This window comes from Dermochelys coriacea, chromosome 6 (genome assembly GCF_009764565.3).
Source record: "Dermochelys coriacea isolate rDerCor1 chromosome 6, rDerCor1.pri.v4, whole genome shotgun sequence".
Lineage (NCBI taxonomy): Eukaryota > Metazoa > Chordata > Testudines > Dermochelyidae > Dermochelys > Dermochelys coriacea.
The window spans coordinates 52,223,032-52,243,803 of NC_050073.1; the positions used below are offsets into that span (position 1 = coordinate 52,223,032).

The 20,772-nt window shown below is 44.3% G+C and overlaps 1 protein-coding gene across 1 annotated transcript; it reads left to right on the forward strand.

Moving 5' to 3' along the window:
- The first annotated feature begins 234 nt into the window (after positions 1 to 234).
- On the forward strand, positions 235 to 1,650 carry C6H11orf96 (chromosome 6 C11orf96 homolog). Its single transcript, XM_038407860.2, has one exon. The coding sequence runs from the start codon at positions 657 to 659 to the stop codon at positions 1,017 to 1,019; it is 363 nt and encodes a 120-aa protein (XP_038263788.1). The 5' UTR covers positions 235 to 656; the 3' UTR covers positions 1,020 to 1,650.
- Positions 1,651 to 20,772: the final 19,122 nt, after the last annotated feature.

The window sequence follows — 20,772 nt, forward strand, 5'->3', positions numbered from 1 at the left end:
CAGCCAGCCCCCGCGGGTGGGTTGCACGCGGAGAGGCGCAGGCTGGGAGCCTTTCCCCTCGGCCTGGCCCGGGCCACAGGCTGCGGCCCGAGAGCGCCGCGCGCGGGAAAGCGCCGCGGCCTCCCCCGCACAGTCCCTCCGCGTGGCGGGGGCGGGGTTATTTTAGCACAAATGACTCGCCGGCGTCAGGCGGAAGGGAAGCGGCCGGGCGGGCTTTAAATGGCAGTCGGTGTCATCTGCGCATGCTCCTGTGCGGGCTGCAGGGGGCTATATAGCGCCGGGGACGACGAGTCGGGCAGCGGCAGCTTTCGGCGGAGCTCTGGCCGCAGCGCCCGCCTTGCCCGCGCGCCGCAGGGGGACTGCGGAGGGACCCGCTCCCAGCCGGGGCAGCGAGCGCAGCCCGCCCGAGCGAGACTCCGCCGTCGGGCCTGGGGAGGGAGCTGGCGGTCTGTCGGCGAGCCCGGCCTGCCTTGGGCGGAGGGGAAGGACGGAGCGCAGCCCGGCGCGGCCCCGGCTCTGCTCCCGGGCTCTGCCTAGGCTCGGAGCCCGCGCCCATCCCCGTGGCGTCTGGGACCGCGCGCTCGCCAACGGCCGCCTGCTCCTCTCGCCTCTGCCCAGCGCACGTTTTGCGGAGCCGCCGCCCAGGGGCTAACAGGATGGCAGCCAAGCAAGCCGAGCTCATGGGCATCTGCTCCAGCTACCAAGCGGTCATGCCTCATTTCGTGTGCATCGCCGAGGAATACCCCCAGCCCATCCGCCCCACCAAGATCCCCAAGGGCAAGCTGAGGAGACCGCGACAGTCCCGCTTCAAGACCCAGCCGGTGACTTTCGATGAGATCCAGGAGGTGGAGGAGGAAGGGGTCTCCCCCATGGAGGAGGAGAAAGCCAAGAAATCCTTCCTGCAGTCCCTCGAGTGCCTGAGGAGGAGCACCCAGAACCTGAGCCTGCAGCGGGAGAAGCTCAGCAGCTGCAAGCTGCGGAACAGTTTGGACTCGAGTGACTCTGACTCTGCCCTGTGAAGGGACCACTGGGGTTCAGTGATCACCCATCACAGCAGCTTCGCAAACGCAATGGACACAGAGAGAAGGGACTGTGCTTCGTGGCGAAGCCTGCAGCCGCCAGACACAAGGGCAAGAACTTTATAGAGTTATATTTTTCAAGGGAGACTGTGTGTGGAGATCCTTGCTACTGAGAATTGCTTTCCAAATAATGGCCATTGGACACTCTCTTTTGTAGTATAGATTAGATCCTAACTGTCAGTCAGTATGGCAAGGGGGGACTTTGAAGGGACCATGATGAAGGCTTTATTTAAGGGGGGGGGGGTGAAGTTCCTTTTTAATTATCCTCCTGATAAAGAACCAGTCGGAGTGGGATAGATTCCAAGAGCAATTTGCAAGTAAGGTCAGGATGTTTTCTAAGAAAGCACTTTTATGTTTGTTTCTATTAGGTTGTCTGAAACTTCTGATTTAAACAAAAAAACTTTTCTATTTGTTAGAAGAAATCTGAGCTGTTTTGGATGCAGTGAGCTGCTGGACTTTATATTTATTTTTGCATTTAAATTGTTGACTGCATTAATTTAATATCTTTCTACCTGAATGTCTGTTATTATTTCCATAAAAGAGAAATAAAACTCAATATATTTGCATAGTGCATTTTGGTGAATATTTATTGGGGATAACTATTCCTATTTCTGCCTTCTTACCCTTTAGTGGATATATGGGCTTAAAAATGTCGACAGCTAACCCTAAAACGATAATATCCTTTTTGGAGGGGGGAAGGACATTGTCAAAGAGGTCTTTCACTACATATCTTAAAGAATATACTGTATAAGAATTTAGCTAGATGACTTCTTAAAAAACCAAAAACCTTAACATAAAGCAAGTAATAAAACAAGAAATTAGATGAGGAACTTTACTGACCCATTTTTTAAAGTTAGCAAAACTGGGAGGTCTAATAATTATTCTTAGAATTATTATAATATAATTATTGAATGACTATTCTATGTTCAGACTTTCTTTTCTCCTTTTGACAAGTAAATTGGTCAGTGCTACAGACATGCCAAGTTTTTTTTTTATAAATATATTTAATGCAATTCCATTTAGTAGATCAAGAAGCTGCAGGACACTCTGGATACACAAATTTCTCTCAAGGTAGGAGAGTGAAAGATTTTGCTAGGGGTGAAGATCAGCCAGGAATGAATCTGTGGGACTGAGGTTTGTTTGTTTGTTTTTTTTCTCAGAGAGAGAGAGAGAGAGAGAGAGAGAGAGAGAGAGAAAATATGTATGTATGTATGCATGCATGCATGCATGCAGGTTTTTTAGAATTTCCATCAGTTGCAGACACCAGTGTTTGTGCTAGGAGCATTTAGACAAGCTCTGCAAAGGGAAAAGCAAACCCAAGTGTTGGGAATTGCTTTCTTCTTTCACTTTCTTGAAGTGCTGTTAGGCTGATTGTTCGCTCCCATATGAACATCTCTCCCATCTCTTAGAGCCTTCTAGACAAGCTTCAGGCTGTTCAAACTTCCTAATTACCAAATATTATTAGATACAGTTAAGGGAGCTGGAGGTCAGAGCCTGTAACTATAGTTTGGCCCAATGAGGGTTTGATTTGAGGAGGCCTGGGGAGCTACAACAAAGGGACTTTTTCATCTGAGACCATGGTTCAAATGTGGCATTGATCCTAAGTGAAATCAGATTTGGCCCTGCTTCTAGGGAGCTGTGAAGAGAACATAAGACATATCACTGAACCACACCAGAATTTGGACATCTGTAGTGCTCAGGGCTGGATAAGTGTGAAGAGAGAAATTGAGGTGGACAGGATGCAAGTCAGGAGTGAGGTGCATTGCTACAGTAAAGGGGATTGGAGGAGTGAAATTGTGAGGGGTGCTGCAAGAAAGGATTAAAGTGCATCAAAATTTCTGTCTTGGGCGCCCAGCACTGAAAAAGCAGTTGGCGCTGTGGGTCAGCGTTGAGGAGCATCAGTGAAGATGTGTGCGGAAGCTTGCTATTGGACTGCTCCCTTCTCCTTTTATAAGCTGTTTTTAAAAATTCATTCAAAATGTAGGAACTAATTAACCCTAGCACTAGTATAAAATCACATACACAATCTAATAGGTGAGGGAATGGCTCTGGGACACAGACTTATGCTTCCCTGTCACTAAGCATTTGACACCATCACAATATCCAGCAACATACCTTGTGAGAGAGCCGGAGAGCTTCTCTCACTGTGGTAGTAAACTCCAATGGCTGCTTTCTGTGCAGACAACCACACATATCCATGCACAAGGAAGAGTCACAATTCTACGCCAAGAACAGGTTCAGGCATGCAGACCGTCTCACTGGAGTCTAAATTAAAAGAAATAATCAATTACCAGAAACCTGGGTGTTTTTCCTTGACAAATTCCCAGTGCTGTTCCAGCTCCTGAAATAAATCTATTTAGCGAAGCTTCAATCTAGCACTTTAGCCTATCTCTAAAAACAGCATTGAAAATACACAGCAGGGAAATGAACTCTGTGGTGTTTCTGGGGTACGTGGCTCGGTGGCAGCATCCTTCCCTATTTCTCAGGCTCAGACAGTGGCTGTTCAGCCATGTCTTTCTTCCAAATCCAGGTCCAGATTCTGCTGTCTCCTATAAAAGGCAGAGTCTCTCAAGAGGCATCTTAGGTTGAGTGATAACACTATATCCTTTCCCCTGCCCCCATTTTTCTCTGAATTGCTGGGATTAAAAGGAGACCATTTACCCCAACCCCTTTCATCTCTGGGTTTGTGAGTAGCTGTGCTGCCATTACACGCTAGCTGCAGAAGGCTCCACTGTTTCAGACTGGTGACAGGAACAGAGCACCAGGCACTGACTTGCCTGGAGGGGACATATCTTTGTTCACTTTTCAGTTCCAAGACACAAATCCAGGACATGGTGAGGGTTTGTTCAGCGAACAAAAAAGATTCAAGAATCTTCTGTAAAACAAGTTAAGAAAGCACCTCATCTTATAGATAAATTATGGGGTAAATTACGTATCTCTTCAAATGATCATTTTTATCATTCCCCTTTCCTTCCACCCCAGAGTGAATAGTATGCTGGTGGAAGGTGCCAAAGTGACAGTCCTAGAGGCTGGGGGGTCTTTGTTCCCAGAACAGGTACAGCCCAAGAAACAACAATGCAAAGCTTCCACTGGCCAGTTTGCTTTAGCCCTGTTCCAAAGGGGCACCCTCAGTGTGAAAGAGAAATGCACTCCTTGTGGGCCCAGGCTGTCCTTGTCCTCTAATTGGAAGGTTTCTGTTGTGATGGTGTTTTTGTGTGATGTCCCCTAGGAATTGGACTAAGACCCAACAAATTCATTTTTACCCAGGTCCCCAGACAATCATTCAATGATGACTTTCTGTCACCACCTAACTTGTCCCCAACGCTTGAGATATGGCTCGTGCATTTCCCCTCAACACTTTACATTTTAAAAGTGCTCGGCAAACTTCAGTTAATCTACCCTGCTCCCCAAGAGGCATAATCTTCCCCCTTTTACAAAGGAGGGAGCTAAGGCACAAACTCCCATTGAGCACAGTATGTGCAGGATGGGGCTCGGAGTGGGGGGATGGTTTATTACCTGACCTTCATTTTTTTCCCTCATGCTGCTTTTTGTGTAAATTATACTAGCTTCTGTAGCAGGGGAGACAGTGAACCCTGCACCTGGTGCTTGCTGGATAAAAAGACCTCCATCTTTATTTGTTATTTTTAAGGCTACCCGTGTTTTTTCTGTTCCTGATTTGTGTCCAGTCTTCTTAGAGCCTGTCAGTATTCGCATCATGTAGCTGCAATGATGTAAAGCAGTAGTGTAGACATGCTATAGCGCGGCTTATCTTGCAGCAGCGCGGCTTACCTAGTCTCAAACTTCTTACACTGGTATGGCACTGCTACACTAGGTGTTTGGAGAGTGTAACAACATCAGTGTGTGTCCGTTGATGCAAATATCCCTCATATAGACAAGCTCTTCCTGAATTTTTCCAAAGCATTCTTGGTTGAGCTTGAATTGGTAATTGCACTGAGGATTTCCAGTTGCAATTTAATTCCAATCCCAAAAGCAACAGGACATTTCCACCCTGCTAACTGCACACATGGTTCCTTTATTTGACTCCATCACCCAAATTTTCTGAATTGGTGGAATGTTGTTCTAGTTGCCAAGTGTTTAAAGCTAATGCAGGGTTTCTAGGTTTATATTAGCGTTCCCCCCCCCCGCACTCTGAACCCTGGGGTACAGATGTGGGGACCCGCATGAAAGACTCCCTAAACTTATATTCTACCAGCTTAGGTTAAAACTTCCCCAAGGCACAAATTCCTTTCTTTGTCCTTAAATGGTATTGCTACCACCACCAACTGATTTACACAAAAATTCAGGAAAGGGTTGCTTAGAATCCCTATCCCCCCAAAATATCCCCCCTAATCCCTTCACCCCCTTTCCTGGGGAGGCTTGAGAATAGTATAACAACCAATTGCCTTAGCAATGTGAGTACAGACCAGACCCCTTGTCTCTAGGACACTGAAAATCAATCAGGTTCTTAAAAGAAGAACTTTATTATAAAGAAAAAAGTAAAAGAATCACACCTGCAAAATTAGGATGAAAGGGTAACTTTTACAGGGTAACAAAAAGATTTAAAACACAGAGGATTCCCCTCTAGGCTCAGCTTCACAGTTACAAAAACAGGAATAAAACTATCTCTGTAGCATAGGAAAAATTCACAAGCTAAAACAAAAGATAACCTAATGCATTTCCTTGCCCTACTTACAATTTTTGTAATTTTAAATGGATTACTCCAGGTATATTTTCAGGAGATGTTGCACCTGTTTGGCTTCTCTCTCCATCTGGAGAGGGAACAAACTAATCCTTCCTCCCAGATTTGAAAGTATCTTCTTTCCTCATTGGTCCTTCTGGTCAGGTGCCAATTAGGTTATTTGAACTTTTTAACCCCTTACAGATAAGGCAATTCAGTACAGCTACCAAGGGGGGATTTTATGAGATTCTTTCCTCTATATTTATGACAATTTATAATAACCCTATGAGGACTATTTTGTGTTGTGTGGTCATTGGTACAAATAGAACCCCTAAATTGTAGAAGTACAGGGCTCTCATAACTCCAACTGACTTCAGTGGGGTTCTGGGAGGTCAGTTCATTGTAGAATTTGGTCTGTGGCAAGAAGTTTCTTTGTTGTAGTTCTGTCGCTAGACAATTAGACATTGATAAACAGAAGCAGTACTGCTAGCTTGGCTGCTGTTGGTCTGATCCTGCCATACCACTCAAACCTGTGAAAGGACTGCATGTAAAAATAATTACATACAATGTAACTTGACTTACATAGTAACTTCAGAGCCACAGGACAGAACAAAAACAGGAATATATTCTTAATTGTTTGGTTAATAGTGAACTATAGTTACTATGTAACTACCTGCTGGTTTAGTAATTAATAGTGTAGAGAGTGATATATATTAATAGCTCCTGTCATATACAAGGGTCCCAAAATGATTTTAAGAGCATAATAGATGTTGCAGCCAGACAATCTGTGGCTGCGATCCTGTTGAAGTTCACAAAGTGGTTTAGGACCTGTATCTGGATGGAGGATCTTAAATGAACACAGGACACTGCAGAAAGTGTTACTAGTGACTCCAGAGGTGATGGTCTTTCTTCTGAATCTGTACTGAACCAATGCCCCAGTGTGAGATTCGGGGGCACTCTACTGGTAGAGGTCTGTGGTTAAACTATGATCCTCATTCCTTTCGGCCAGGGGATCAGCTTTTGTGTCCTAGCCAAGTTCCTCCTCAGGGAATTACATTCTGGTTCCCTAAATTCCCCTTACAGTTTCCATTGGGTACAGTACTAATCATCTCCTGCCCTAAATGATTGTTTAGTAGTGCTGCGGATGGTCAAACTTTGCCAAGTCTCACCCCTGAGGTGACTGCATCCAAGTGATGGATGATGTGATTCCTACCTGTAGCGTATACCATTTTAAACTCCTAACAAGTTTTTGTGCTGTAGAAATGTAAGGTATTATCAGGGTAAATTGTAAAAGCAAACACTGAAACCATTGTGCCCAATATTAGCTTTCACAAGCACGGGCCATCAGCTCCCGTTTACTGAGAGGGAGATGTTGCACGAGACAATGGGATTATTATTTAGCCCTCAAGGCTTTCTCAAAAAGCATTATGGGCTCTTTAACTCCCAGCTGGGCAGCCACCTGAACTAGATATAAGGGAGTCCAGTTTAACATTGGATCCAAAGCAGCCTGTAATGGCATATTACTGTTCCCTGCTCAGACCATATTGTCTAGAGACAAGAGTGCTACCAAGTATGTCAACACCAGCTGGCACTTAAATATACAGGGCAGCATTTAATGCCACTTAACTGATGGTACAACCAGTTTAACTGATGCCAAGGGACACTGAGTGCTCCTTTTGGCTGCACAACTAACCGGTAACTGCAGTGTCATTATCATGTAATTCTTGGGAGTCAGAGCATTAGTATCAAGCCTAAATGTATGACCTCCATAGTTACGCACTTAGGACTTCTGGTTTAGCAAATGTCATCGGTGGGTGAATGTATTATAACTACCACAGGGTCAGCTCCTGATGTCAGATGCAGTGGTGGCAAACTGGAATAATTCCACTTACTTTCTTGGAGTTACTCTAGATTTTCCCCCATATAAATAGGATGAGTCCAGTTCTTTCTATACCCCTGGTATTACTAAGCATGTTTCTGAACCTACCACAAATGTGCAAGCCATTGCTTCTCTGCTGCATAATGCAGAAGCTACCATTTTGCTTAGAACAGTCTTACAAAGCTTAATCTGATTTGTGTGCCAGAAGCAATGCACAGTGTGCTCCAGCAAGCTTGACAACATCTGTTTTCTGCTCAGACACAAGAGTCTGTGGTAACAGAATCCAATTGGGGGGTGGATTTGGTATTTTCCTCTGGAGTTTCCATGTGTTTGTATTGTTTTTGAAATGCAATGAGACTTCTTTCTCTCTCTTTCAAATTAAAACAGGTCCACTTGACTCTGATTTCAAACAAAACAAGATCTGTGATGGTAATTTATGAGGTGACTCTTTGTTTCCAAATATTTGCATTGAGGAGGTTGAGTTTATTTACTGGTGGATGGGAAGTTATTTTTCTCTGTCTGATTTAAAACCCTGTTGTTGTGGAGGATTATTTTCCCTGTGAAGAAAATGACCTTTCTTGGGCAGGAGAAGATGGGGAAAGAAGAAGGCGGGATAGGACACAGCATGTCTGTGAAATTACTCTTGGGTAATAGAAAACTGTGTGAGGGCTATTTATCTGCTTGTTACTTTCCATCTCGGGTTCTGGTAAATCAGTATTTTCCCCTTTGAAAAATGTTCTGAATTCTTGACCCCTTGTGGTCATCAACAATCTATCTCATGGCTCTTTTCACAAGAGCATGTCATGTCCTAGGGTAATTACATTCTGCTGACCCAAATTTCCCAGGCAATTTCACTTAGAAAACATACTTTTTTCACTATTCTTAAAAAGTGCTGGGTAGTTAGTGTTTACTTTTAAACAGCTGCTGCGTTCGACACAGGAGATGGATGCATTTGAGCAGTGCATAAGTAATGTCTGTATGGCACTGGTATATCAGCTGGTAATGCATATAGGTATGTTTCACAATGATGTTGTTCATTGTGTTATTATGGTCATTGGAACCCCAGGACTCCCTGACACTTTCAAAATATAAATTAGCACAGGCTAGATTATCATATTTTGGAGGATGGAAAAAGCCCAGAAATCTTACAGACAGAAAGAAGCCTCGAAAAATGTAAATCTGATTGTCTGTAGAGAGGTAGTTAGGATACAGCATTCTCTGGGAATGGAACTGCTGGAGTGGAATCAAGGAAGGGGGAAAAAACTAAAAGAAATCCAGGGAACAAAAAAGAAGATAAAAAATAAAAAACCTAACCCCAGAGTGGAATTGGATGTGACCCATATGCCCAAGAAGGCAACCTAGAGAGTCTGTTTATAATCTGCTCCCATAAGCAGCGCCCATAAGCCCAAGCACCACTGAAATGTGGATAGCTTTGCCTAGTAATTCTAAGTATGAAGTGTATTGAACTTTTTATTTGGATCCTTCATTTATTTCCCAAAATAAACATTAGAGCCATGAGCCATATTAGTTTCTCTCATTCTCTCTTGTTTCTACCGATTACATTTGTTTTATGGATGTTCATTGCTGGATAAACAATGTCCCTATGAAGTCAAATCATAAAAATGGAGAGAGATTGTAGTTGGGTCATTAGAACAGGGGATTGGGTGTCAGGACTTCTGGGTCTGGGAGGGAGTATGGTCTGGTTAGAGCATGGGGTTGAGAATCAGGACTTCTGGTAGTATTCCTAGCTCTGCCACTGACTCATTGTGTTATTTTGAGCAAGCCACTCTCCCTCTCTGTGCCTCAGTTTCCCCATCCATAAACCCAGTGGGCTTTGAGGCTTAATTCATTAATGCTTGCAAAAGTAAAGTGCTATGTCTGAGTATTATGCAGGTCACTAGAAACAACAGTCAGTTTGCTGAGAAAGGAGAGGATAGCTGAAGAGACAGGACTTGTGCTTGGGAAACCAAACCCTCAGCAATCTGATCTCAGAGTTTGTATAACAGATAAATTGCAAAACCACCTGCTGTACCAAATAATAAGGTCTTACGCTGCCTGGGACCTGAGGACAAAGACTGGCCCTGTCATGTTCGGACTCCACTGTATAGATTAGCACCAATAGAAGACAAGAGTGGCAGCCCGTAGGATCAAGGCAGCCCCCTCCCCCTGCTTACACTGCAAGGCAGATGTGTTAATAGGAAGCCTAGTTAAGTAAATGAGAGACAGGATCCTACAGCTTGTTTGTGAGCCATGTTCGGGATTCCAGTCTGAGAAAGTTGTGTAACTATATTCACACTCTGCTAGGCTTTCATATACCCTCAAACAGTACCATCTCTGTGAGCTCTGGGACATGGGTATGGATTCCCCACACCCTCCTCCCCTTTGCCGGGATCAGGTGACGCTTCCACTTTAGGAAAGGGTTTATTTCATTAGCACATGTGGGGGCAGCCTGAGCCTGTGGGAAAGGATGGATTTCTTGTGATTTGGGCAGAGTGCATACTGCCTGGGTAGTCCTCAGAGCCAGCCCTTGAAAAACCCAGAAAAGTCTCTAGTCTATAAGTTTTAGTCATCTGGGAGACTTCAGCCTTATAATCACAAAACAAATTTCCCACATGCTAATGGATCTCACCCTGACAAGAAAAGGCTTCCACTGGGACCTGGAATCATCCACCTGGAGGCACAGGGTACAGACACACGTTTTACTGTCCTGTTGATGTCCGTCTCCAAAGGGCTGCTAGTCTCCTGCATTCTCATGCCTGCTCTTTCTCATCTTCCTTCCCCTCCCAACTTTACTGTTAGGAGGGTGCCTCACTGTACTGAATAGTTCAGTCTATGTGGCCCCTTCAATCCATACCCTTTCTGCTGAGTGGCAGCCACAGATCCAGCTAGGGCCACGTGAAAGAGGGAATTTTGAAATGTGCATAACTAAAAACTAAGAACTGGGGCCAAGACTCACCAACTCATTTCACTGAGCTTGCCATCTGTAACAGTAACTCAGTCCCTAGGATTGGATTGGATTCAGACAGATGGACTAAAGATGAAAGGCTACATATCCCATTACAATCCCTGTGCATCTATCCATCCACCTATCATTGCATCAATATCATGCTCATCACTGTGGTATCCAAACACCTGATTCTCTGAGTCATTTCAGTTTTCATGTAGAGTTCAGAGTTTCTTTCTTCTCTGCAAGTTGAGGGCACTTCTGAATGTCTCACAAATAGGTAGCTAGTAGCCCAAGAGGCTATGTGTATATGATATATAACACAAAGAATTCATTTGCGTTGAGTCAATTTACCTTCTTGGAAAAGGGAACACTTCTCAGGCTTCGTTTACATCCTCTTGGATTCAGGTGATTCCCAGGAATATATTTGCTATTTTCTTCTTTTTGCTTTGGTTTGTCTATATATTATATAATGTCAGATGAGTTAGCTAACTCCTAAGTACATTTACATCACATATTCTGCAGCATGTTCTTCCAAATCCCACCTGGCACAATCATGGAAGAGATCACCTCAAGAACTGCTGAAAACTGTCACCATTGAAGTCTTATCTTTGCCAGAATCTAGGGTCAAAAGGTTGAAAAGAGGTCACTGATTTTGAGAGTGCAAATGTCAAGATCCCTGAGGCCTGGTTTTAAAAAGTGCTGAAAATATACAATTGCAGCTGAAGTCATTGGGAGGTGGGGCTGCTCAGCACTTCTGAAAATCAGGCCCTCTGGGGTCTCAAAATTTGGGCATCCAAAATTAGTAGCTATTTCTGAACATTTTGGCAGCTTTATGAGCATGAAACCATGATAGCCCCCAAGGTAAATCACTGTTGCATATTCCCTGTGGATCTATCCCAGAGGTATGTTTGATTTCCTGTTTCTGTTGTTAATTTCTTTCTAAATATTTGGGGCCTGAAGTTAAACTGACCAACAGCAACCAACTCCAGAAAAGTTCTAAACAAATGGATGTTAAGCATGGTGCTGGGATTTGAGGTCTTTTCAAATCCTGAGTAAGCCATGCAGAGGAGCTTGGTGACTTTCCAGGGTTAATATAGAATGGAAAATTTCAGGGACCATGGTTAGAAAAAATAAGTTTTTCCTAAATAAAAATGGACGTGGTCCAAATTCTGTGCTGACTAAGTAACTCCATTGCAGCAAATGGAATTATACCGAATGGGGGATAAATCAGCCTTGAATTTGGCTCCATGTGAGTTGCTGGAACCCAAACCTCACTAACAAGTAGAACAGAATTGTATGTGGAAAGTGGGAATTTGTTTCTTGCTGGTAGAAATGGGCAGGGCACATTTGGTATCTGATGCATTTCTAATTCAGATAGCATGGACTGAAAGTCTCTTGACCCTGATCACACACCCCTCTGATTACAGTGGCTGCCAGTGAGGGGAAGACACAGATAAATTCATACTTGCACATGGGCATTTGGATGCTTCTCTGATTCACACCAAGAGCCTGAAATCCTGGCCAGATAGGCTGTGGTGCTGGGGTTTCTGATACTTCCTGCTTCTGTTCAGGCTGCCAAGATCTGGAAAGGGCCCTGATGTTGCTAAACCTGGCACTGTCCTGTGTGGCAATGCTTACCCTGGAGGAAGAGCTGTGATTGCTGAGCAGACCCCTTTTCTCTTCCTCCTGGGGAAAGCCTATCACCCCACTTTGCCTCCTCTCTCCAGAAAGTCATATCTCCTCCTGCCACCCCTCCACTTTCTTATCAAGCTAATGAAGTTTGTACAGACCTGGGGCCTGCAGAGAGGCTGAAGGGCAGTTCCCACCTAAGCAAAGGATCCTTGGTTTGTAGCAAAAGTTGTCTCAGCTATAAAGCAGGAAAAGACTAAAGGGAGAAGCTGCTGCTATCTGATATATGGCAGGGTGCCTCTGGCACTCAGTGTGTGGGGGAGGACTGTGACAGATCTGGCTGCAGGTGGGAGGCCTCTCTGGCTCTCAGCCTGTTGCTGAGGTAGGGTCCTTTGAGGCCAGATGTTATACAACAGACATATACTGAATGGGAGGAGGACGTGGGGTCCTTCACATTCCTCTCAGTCCTGGCTGCCTGCTGTGACACCAGCTCCTTCACTCCTCTCTTGGACTCACTAGGATTCCACATCATAGATTCATAGATACTAAGGTCAGAAGGGACCATTCTGATCATCTAGTCCAACCTCCTGCACAGTGCAGGCCACAGAATCTCACCCACCCACTCCTACAAAAATCCTCACCTATTTCTGAGCTATTGAAGTCCTTAAATCATGGTTTAAAGACTTCAAGGAGCAGAGAAGCCTCCCTCAAGTCACCCATGCCCCATGCTACAGAGGAAGGCGAAAACATGACTGACCTCTCTTGGAGAGAAATGCAAAATCATCTTAATAAAAACAGGAAAGGTGGCCGAGACTAGCAAAGTGAAAATCTGCTTGCCCTATCTGGGAGAGATGCACAGAGACCTGCCAGGACGTGCCAATACTGTGGTGATCAGGGCTGCGAGGGGATGTGTAATGATGCTTGGTTGAACAGAGATATAGAGAGATAAACAGGTGATCCACCGTAACATGCAATAAGTCTTGGCTGTGCAGTGACACTGCATTGATCAGATGCATGGAGACTCAGAGATGTGCAGTAACTTGCACAACTCAGTGGCTGAAGGCAGATGTATGGGGACACATTGGGACACATTGGGATGTGCAAGGATATTTGGAAAATGTAAACTGGCTTTTTGGATGCCATGGGTTTAATAAACTTCTGAAATCCTCAGTGCTGCTGCCCAGTTACAGTGCCACATCCATGACCACTCTGAAGTCCTGAAAACACTTCCCAGTGCCATATCTTTATTTCCCATAGTATCTAGTGAAGATAGTTTTAGCCCTGAGGACTCTGTTATAGCCTCTAGATGTACCAGGTAGCTTCCCAAAGTGACTGGCTCTTTGTATTCCCTAGTCAAGCCTTCTGCAGTCCTACCACAGGCTCTGGAGTTATATTGTGTTCTGATGGAGAGTGCAGTGTTTTTCCCCATCTCTCTTTTCTGAACAGTAGGGAAGGAAACATTCTAGCGAAACTTATGCCTGTTTGTATTGTTGCTTAGCTGACAAAGACCAAGAGCAGGGTCTGTCTTTGGAGCAGGGACTGTCTATTTCTCTGTGTTTGGAAAGTGCCCAGTCCACACTGAGCACTATTGTAATCCAAATTACATACACAAAACTATGTTAAAAGAACTCTGTTAAGGCTGCAAAGTCAAGCACTCAAAAGTTAGGCAATGCCGGAATTCAGGTTTTCTGTGCAACCTTAATTCAGCCCCCTTGTGCATATTTATCATGATACAGCCTAAAATTACATGATCATACACTATTTTTTACACAGGACCCTGCTTCATTCAATGCAAAGGATGGGCAGTGCTCACTTAATATTCAATATTTTGTTTTATCCTTATTGTTCAGTGTGTGACCTTGCTATAGAATTATTAATTTCCTCCTGGACTTTTCTATGCTACTCATTACTATAGTATTGGAGTGCTTAATAGATACTAATGGATTTATTTCCACAACACCTTTGTGAGATAAGGGGTTATTATTATTCCCATTTTACAGATGGGAAAAGATTAAGATCAAAAGCATCCAGGAATTTTAGGAGCCCAATTTGAGATGCCTAGGGTCTGGTGGAGGTTTTTCGGAGAACTTAACAATATGTAGCACTTTATATGTTCAAAGCACAACTCCTATTGACTTCAGTTGCAGTTGTGAGTGCTCAGAACTTCTGCAAATCAGACCCCAGAGTCTAAGGTCAGGCAACCAGAAAATGAGGGACACACAATTAGTGACTATCACAGTTCCCAAGGTAACTGCACCTTTGACCCCTTCGTGGCCTCACTGAGAGCATCCCACTTAAGTCTCTAGCTGACAGCCATCACCACCGACAGCCATCACCTTTCTCAGGATGAAGTCCGAGGACTCTCTCCCTCTAGACTGGGGAGTAAGGCTGCAGTTCTTCCCGCCATTCACTGTAATTACCCCCAACTGGTCTGAGCTTAGTTCAGTACCAGCAGTTCTGCTCTCTCTCAGGGGCAATGACAGGGTTAATCAGTGACCAGCCAGCCTTTAGAAAGCAAAGAGAAAATCATTACAGAGAAAACATAGCTTAAAAATAATAAACAGCTTATATGCAGGTCTTAGTTTATCAGGTGCCACCCATCATCCACAGAGAGACCCTGGTAGGAACAAAGGTCCAGATTCTTATAGGAACTTAGGCTCCTAACTTCCACTGATTTCAGTAGGAAAAAGGACCTACATACTTTTGAGAATCTGGGCCAAAGTATTTCAGACCCTTTCTTCAGGGACTATGCCTTTTAGTCGCAACGTCATGTCAGTTCTTGGATCAAAGGACAGTGATTTCCTCCCTGTGTCAGTATGGCCAATTTTTGACAATTCAGTTCTTTGTTAACATTCTTTAACCAGTTCAAGTCAGTATAGCCAGCATCCCCTAAAGGGGAGAGGCTTCCCCAGGCTTGTTGACCTGCCTGCAGATTTGCGTTAAATATCCCTCCCCACTGCCCCATGGTTTTAGTTTCTGCATCCTGGGATAAGCACTAGTTCTTGGGAGACTTAAACTCTGGTCTAATCAGCATGTATTGAATTCTGAAAGGGAGAGCCACCTCCTGATGCAAATCTGTATGCCCCATCCCCCAGTAACGTGTTTGAATAGATGAAAGGAAAGAGGCTGTTGTTCTACTCTTGTTTGAGCTCCTCGCAGAATGACTCTGAATGATGTTCTGGGTTCATGCCTCAGCCGTTCACTTTAGAGAGTTAGCTTCAAAACCTGCCTCGTGTCATAAGTGAAGAGGAATTCAGGGGGCTCACACTTATCCTGCTAAACATGAATAGCTGTCTCTGCTTAGAGGAGGTCTACAGCTGGAACAATAGGAGGTCTGCAGGTCTGGATTGATATGCATCAATTGAGCTGTGTGGGGATGGGGCTGCAGATCAGGATTAAGGTATTAGAATGTGTTATGGGGTACACAAACCCACACTGGCCAGGAAGAGCTCCTGCAGGCTCAATCAGCCCTGCCCTGTTTCACCTGCAAGAGCGATCAGGCTTGGGAGGGGGTGGAGGGTTCAAAGGAGAGAACCTCTTAATTGGGGGCAAAGTAAGAAGGAGCATGGACTGGCAGCTCCAGTGTTGTGTGAGAAGACTGGGTAGGCCCAGGAGCCGAGTGAACACTGGTCTGCCAAGATCTCTCTGTGAGTGTGTAGGCCTGACACAGACTGTTAGTTTGAGTTGTTACCAAGACCCTGTTGGAGAGTGTTAAGACAAGCTGCTGCAGCTGGGGCGCCTGAAAGGAAAGGGCTGAAAGCTGATCCCACCTGGGCGGAAGATTCTGGTTGTTTGTGTTTATGTGGGACTGTGATGTGGAGATGCTGCTACCCAGGAAGAGGATGAACTTTTTCAGTGGTTTGGCTGGAGAAGACTCTGGAGGAAATTGAGGCAGAGCTGCTGCAGTAACCTACTATGTCATGAGGGAGCATGCAGGGAGCCCAGGCCTGGACTGAGGTACGTTGCAGAGCTGTGTGGAAAGAGAAGCTTGCATAATACTCTGGCCAGTACAATTGGGAGGTACTTTCTTGAGCACCATATCCATCCACATCTGTGACTTGCTGGGGCTGTTAAAAGGGCACGTGCCATTTGGGCAACAGAGCATCAACTGTCTGAACTGTGTCCCCCAAAATCTCATTGGCAGTGCCCTGAAGCTTATTTTAGCAGCAGTGGGGAAATTTCCCCATACAGTTTGTCTCTGTAAAGTCTTGTGTGAATACAACTGGCAGTTAATGTTCAGAACTGAACGAAAGCTACCCCCAGACAAGAAAACTAGGCCCCATATAGAGCAGAGAGCCTCTTCTCATCCCCACTTGTTCCATCCATCATGAAACACCCTGTGATTTCTTGCTGTCACCCAGAAGCGAAGCCATTGAATGTACCTCACAAGAGCAATAATTTTGCCTGATGTTAGAGCTGGCTGACCGCTTCTTCCCAGCCCTCCACACTGATTTATAGTTCAGAGAACCTTTGCCTTCATAATCCCAGCAGATTCACATTTTCCATTTTATTATCACTCTTCCCGCTTGACGCACTCACGAGCAGGACAGGCTGTCTGACGCGGACTCCCTTCAGCAGATCCTACTCTGTATCACATTTTTCAAAGTAAATGTTATTGTTATTCTCTATCCTCCTCCCACTTCCCTTGGTGAAACTGATCTGAAAGCAGATCTTAGTCTTGCAGATTGCAGCTGGGTTCTGATCACAACATATCACAACACAAAACATATTTTTTTTAGCAGACCGCTTGCACAATATTTAATAATCTGGTAGCCACTGGTAGTCAACTCTTTGTATAAAAGAATCCAGGGCTCTAGGCCAAGGAAAAACCTTTTTTTCTATTCCTCTGCATGACTTTGAGATTCTCCATTAGAGTATAGCTTTTAGAAAAATAATCAGTCTTGATTTCAAAATTCTCAGTGATGGAGAACCCATCATGATCCTGGGTAAATTGTTCCAGTGGTTAATTACTCTCATCGTTTAAAAATGTACACCTTATTTCTAGTCTGAATTTGTCTAGCTTCAACTTCCAGCCATTGAATTGTGTTGCACCTTTCTCAGCTAGATTGAAGAGCCCATTATTAAATATTTGTCCCCCATGTACGTACTTATAGACTGCAATCAAGTCACCCCTTAACCTCTTTGTTAAGCTAAACAGATTGTGCTCCTTGAGTCTATCACTATAAGGCAGGTTGTTGGGTTTTTTTTATCATTCTCGGGCTCTCCTTTGAACCCTCTCCACTTTATCAACAACCTTCTTGAACTGTGGACACCAGAACTGGATAGAGTACTCCAGCAGTGGTCATGCCAGTGTCAAATAGAGATGTGAAATAACCTCTCTACTCCTACCTGAGATTCCCCTGTGTATGCATCCAAGGATTTCATTAGCTCTTTTGGCCACAGGCTCACACTGAGGGTTCATGGTCAGCTGATTATCCACCACAAACCCCAAATCTTTTTCAGAGTCACTGCTTCCCAGGATAGAGGTCCCCCATCCTGTAAGTATGGCCTAGATGTTTTGTTCTTAGATGTATAAATTTAGCTGTATTAAAACACATATTGTTTACTTGTGTCCAGTTTACCAAGCGATCCAGATTGCTCTGAATCAGTGACCTGTCCTCTTCATTATTTACCGTTCCTTCAATTTTTGTGTCATTTGCAAATTTTATCAGTGCTGATTTTGTTTTCTTCCAGATCATTGATAAAAATGTTAAATATTATAGGGCCAAGAACAAATCCCTGCGGGATCCCACTGGAAACACACCCACTCGATGATGGTTCCTTGTTTACTGTTACATGGTGAGACCTAGCAGTTAGCCCAAGAGAAGAGACTGAAGTGCATCATGGGTGGTAGAGTGTAACCAGGGAGCTTGCCTTATAAAGGAGAATAGGGGCACAAGGCATCCAAACTACAATTCCTGTGAGGGACCACGGTGGCATTCCAGAATCAAATATTTTGATTTTCAATGTTTTGCCAAAAAGTCAAAATTTTCCATGGGAGGTAGGGGGGAATTTTCTGACCAAGTCCAGTTAATGGGAGTTATGTGGCTGTACCATGGGGATATAAGACACCCTCTTCTTCCCCTCACCAATATTGCAGTGGTTCTCATTTCTAGTGTGACTTCCTGTTACAGTAGAAACGTTTTTGAACCATCCCCTCCCATCTATCCATAGAGAAAGAGGGTGGACACAACATCCTACTTGAGAAGCTGACTATACATATAACTATGGCAGACCCAAGCACATCAGAGTGCTATACCAGTTCCTACCATAAGAGCACAAGTTGCACTCTGCCTGCTTAAGCACCATGAAGTCAAGTCACCTAATAATGCAGTGTTGCAGTGCAAATGTCTTGCCCCCATCTCTGAGAGCTCTGCTTCCCTTTGGGCAGTACTTTGTCCTGATTATAACTTAAAGGAAGGGAGAATGTTTGACCTTAGTCAATTTCTCACCCGGGATGTTTAATACTGTACCAACCCCAGATGTTCTCACCCTACTCTAGTTCCCTGGAAACCATCTACCCAAACATACACAGACACACCACCCACACAAGCTACTCCTAGACCTATGCACATAATACACAGTTATCCACCCAAACCAGCACATGTAACATATAACCAAGCACACAGCCTATGTACGCTCATGCACACCACCCACAAACTGGCAGGTACACCCAAAGTCTCTACCCCAGCACTGAGCATGCACAAACACAGTACATCCTGCCTCCTCACACAGGGTTCATCTGTTGGCTGAAAAGAATATGACTTCCCTACATAAGCAATAAAAACTAACTAGACAGCCAGTTCGGCAGAGGGAAAAGCCAAAGCCAGAATCCCCCCTCCAAGCTGAAGACATCAGGAACCAGCTCTGCTGATGGGTGGCTTTGCACTTGGAGCTGAATCAGCTGGCTTCTGCCATAGAGCGAACTGCCAGCTAAACACAAAGGCTCCTTGTAGTCTGTAGCTTGTATGGCTGGATTGAGCCACAAAGAAGACAACTGCAGGAATATGTACCTAAACCACACATGCACACACAGCTACACACAAACCACACAGACACACACCTTCCAGGAGATGAGCATGTGCATATACTTCCATACACAAGCCCAAATGCAGGTCCATGCACACACTCCTCACAAGCCCACATGCAGGACCATGCACACACCCTACAAAAGCTTACATGCAAGCCCATGCATAAATTCACTCAAAAACTCATTCACAGACCAAGTGCTTTACAACAAACCCACATGCAAGTCCATACACACATCATATACAAACTAATGCACACATTCAGGAAACAACAGTCTTCAGGCACTAGTTGAAGTAGATGGAACAGGCAAGGCTCTTAGAGATGTTGAGCTGTTATATGCAAAAGCAAGACCTCAAAAAGGAATGGTCAGCAAGGAGTTTTGAACCTACACTTTATGGCACTTTAATATTAATTATAGAAATGAAGGGCGGGAAAGGACCTTGAGAAGCCATGAGGAAGGACCCAGTAAACCTAGACTATCCTTGACAGGTGTTTGTCCAACCTGTTCTTAAAAACCTCCAACGATGAGGATTTCGCAACTTCCCTTGGAAACCTGTTCCAGAGCTTAACTACCCTTTTACTTAGAAAGTTTTTCCTAATATCTAACCTAAATCTCCCTTGCTGCAGATTAAGCACATTACTTCTTGTCCTATCTTCAGTGGTCATGGAGATCAATTGATCACCATCCTGTTTATAAGAGCCCTTAACATATTTTAAATCTATTATCAGGTCCCCCCACAATTTTCTTTTCTCAAGACTAAATATACCCAGTTGTTTTTAACCTTTCCTCAGAGAAGATTTTCTAAATCGTTTAACATTTTCGTTGCCCTCCTTTGGACTCTCTCCAATTTGTCCACATCCTTCCTAAAGTGTAGGGCCCAGAATTGTACTCCAGCTGAGGCTTCACCAATGCCATAGAGCAGGACAGTTCTTTCTCGTGTCTTACATAAAATACTCCTGTTAATACACCCCAGAATAATATTTGCTTTTTTTGCAACTGCATCATGTTGACTCTCATTCAAGTTGTGATCCATTATAACCCCCAGATCCTTTTCAGCAGTACCACCACCTAGCCAGTTATTCCCCATTTTGTAGTCGTACATTTGATTTTTCCTTCCTAAGCAACATACTTTGCACTTGTCCTTACTGAATTTCATCTTGTCAATTTTTGACCAATTCTCCAATTTGTCAAGGTATTTCTGAATTCTAATCCTGTCCTCCAAAGTGCTTGCAACCCTCCCAATTTGGTGTCATCTGCAGATTGTCTAGGCATATTTTACACTCCAAGTCATTAATGAAAATATTGAATAGTACTGGACCCAGGACTGACCCGTGTGGGACTTCACTAGATACAATGTCCCAGTTTGACAGTGAACCATTGATAAGTGCTCTCTGAGTACAGTCTTTCAACACACCTTATAGTAAATTCATATAGACCGCATTTCCCTTGTTTACTTGTGAAAATGTCTTGTGGGACTGTGTCAAAAGCCTTACTAAAATCAAGATATAGCACATGTATTGCTTTCCCCTA

Excerpts from the sequence above, each read along its gene's own strand:
- C6H11orf96 (XM_038407860.2), top strand. The coding sequence starts at position 657 with ATGGCAGCCAAGCAAGCCGAGCTCATGGGCATCTGCTCCAGCTACCAA.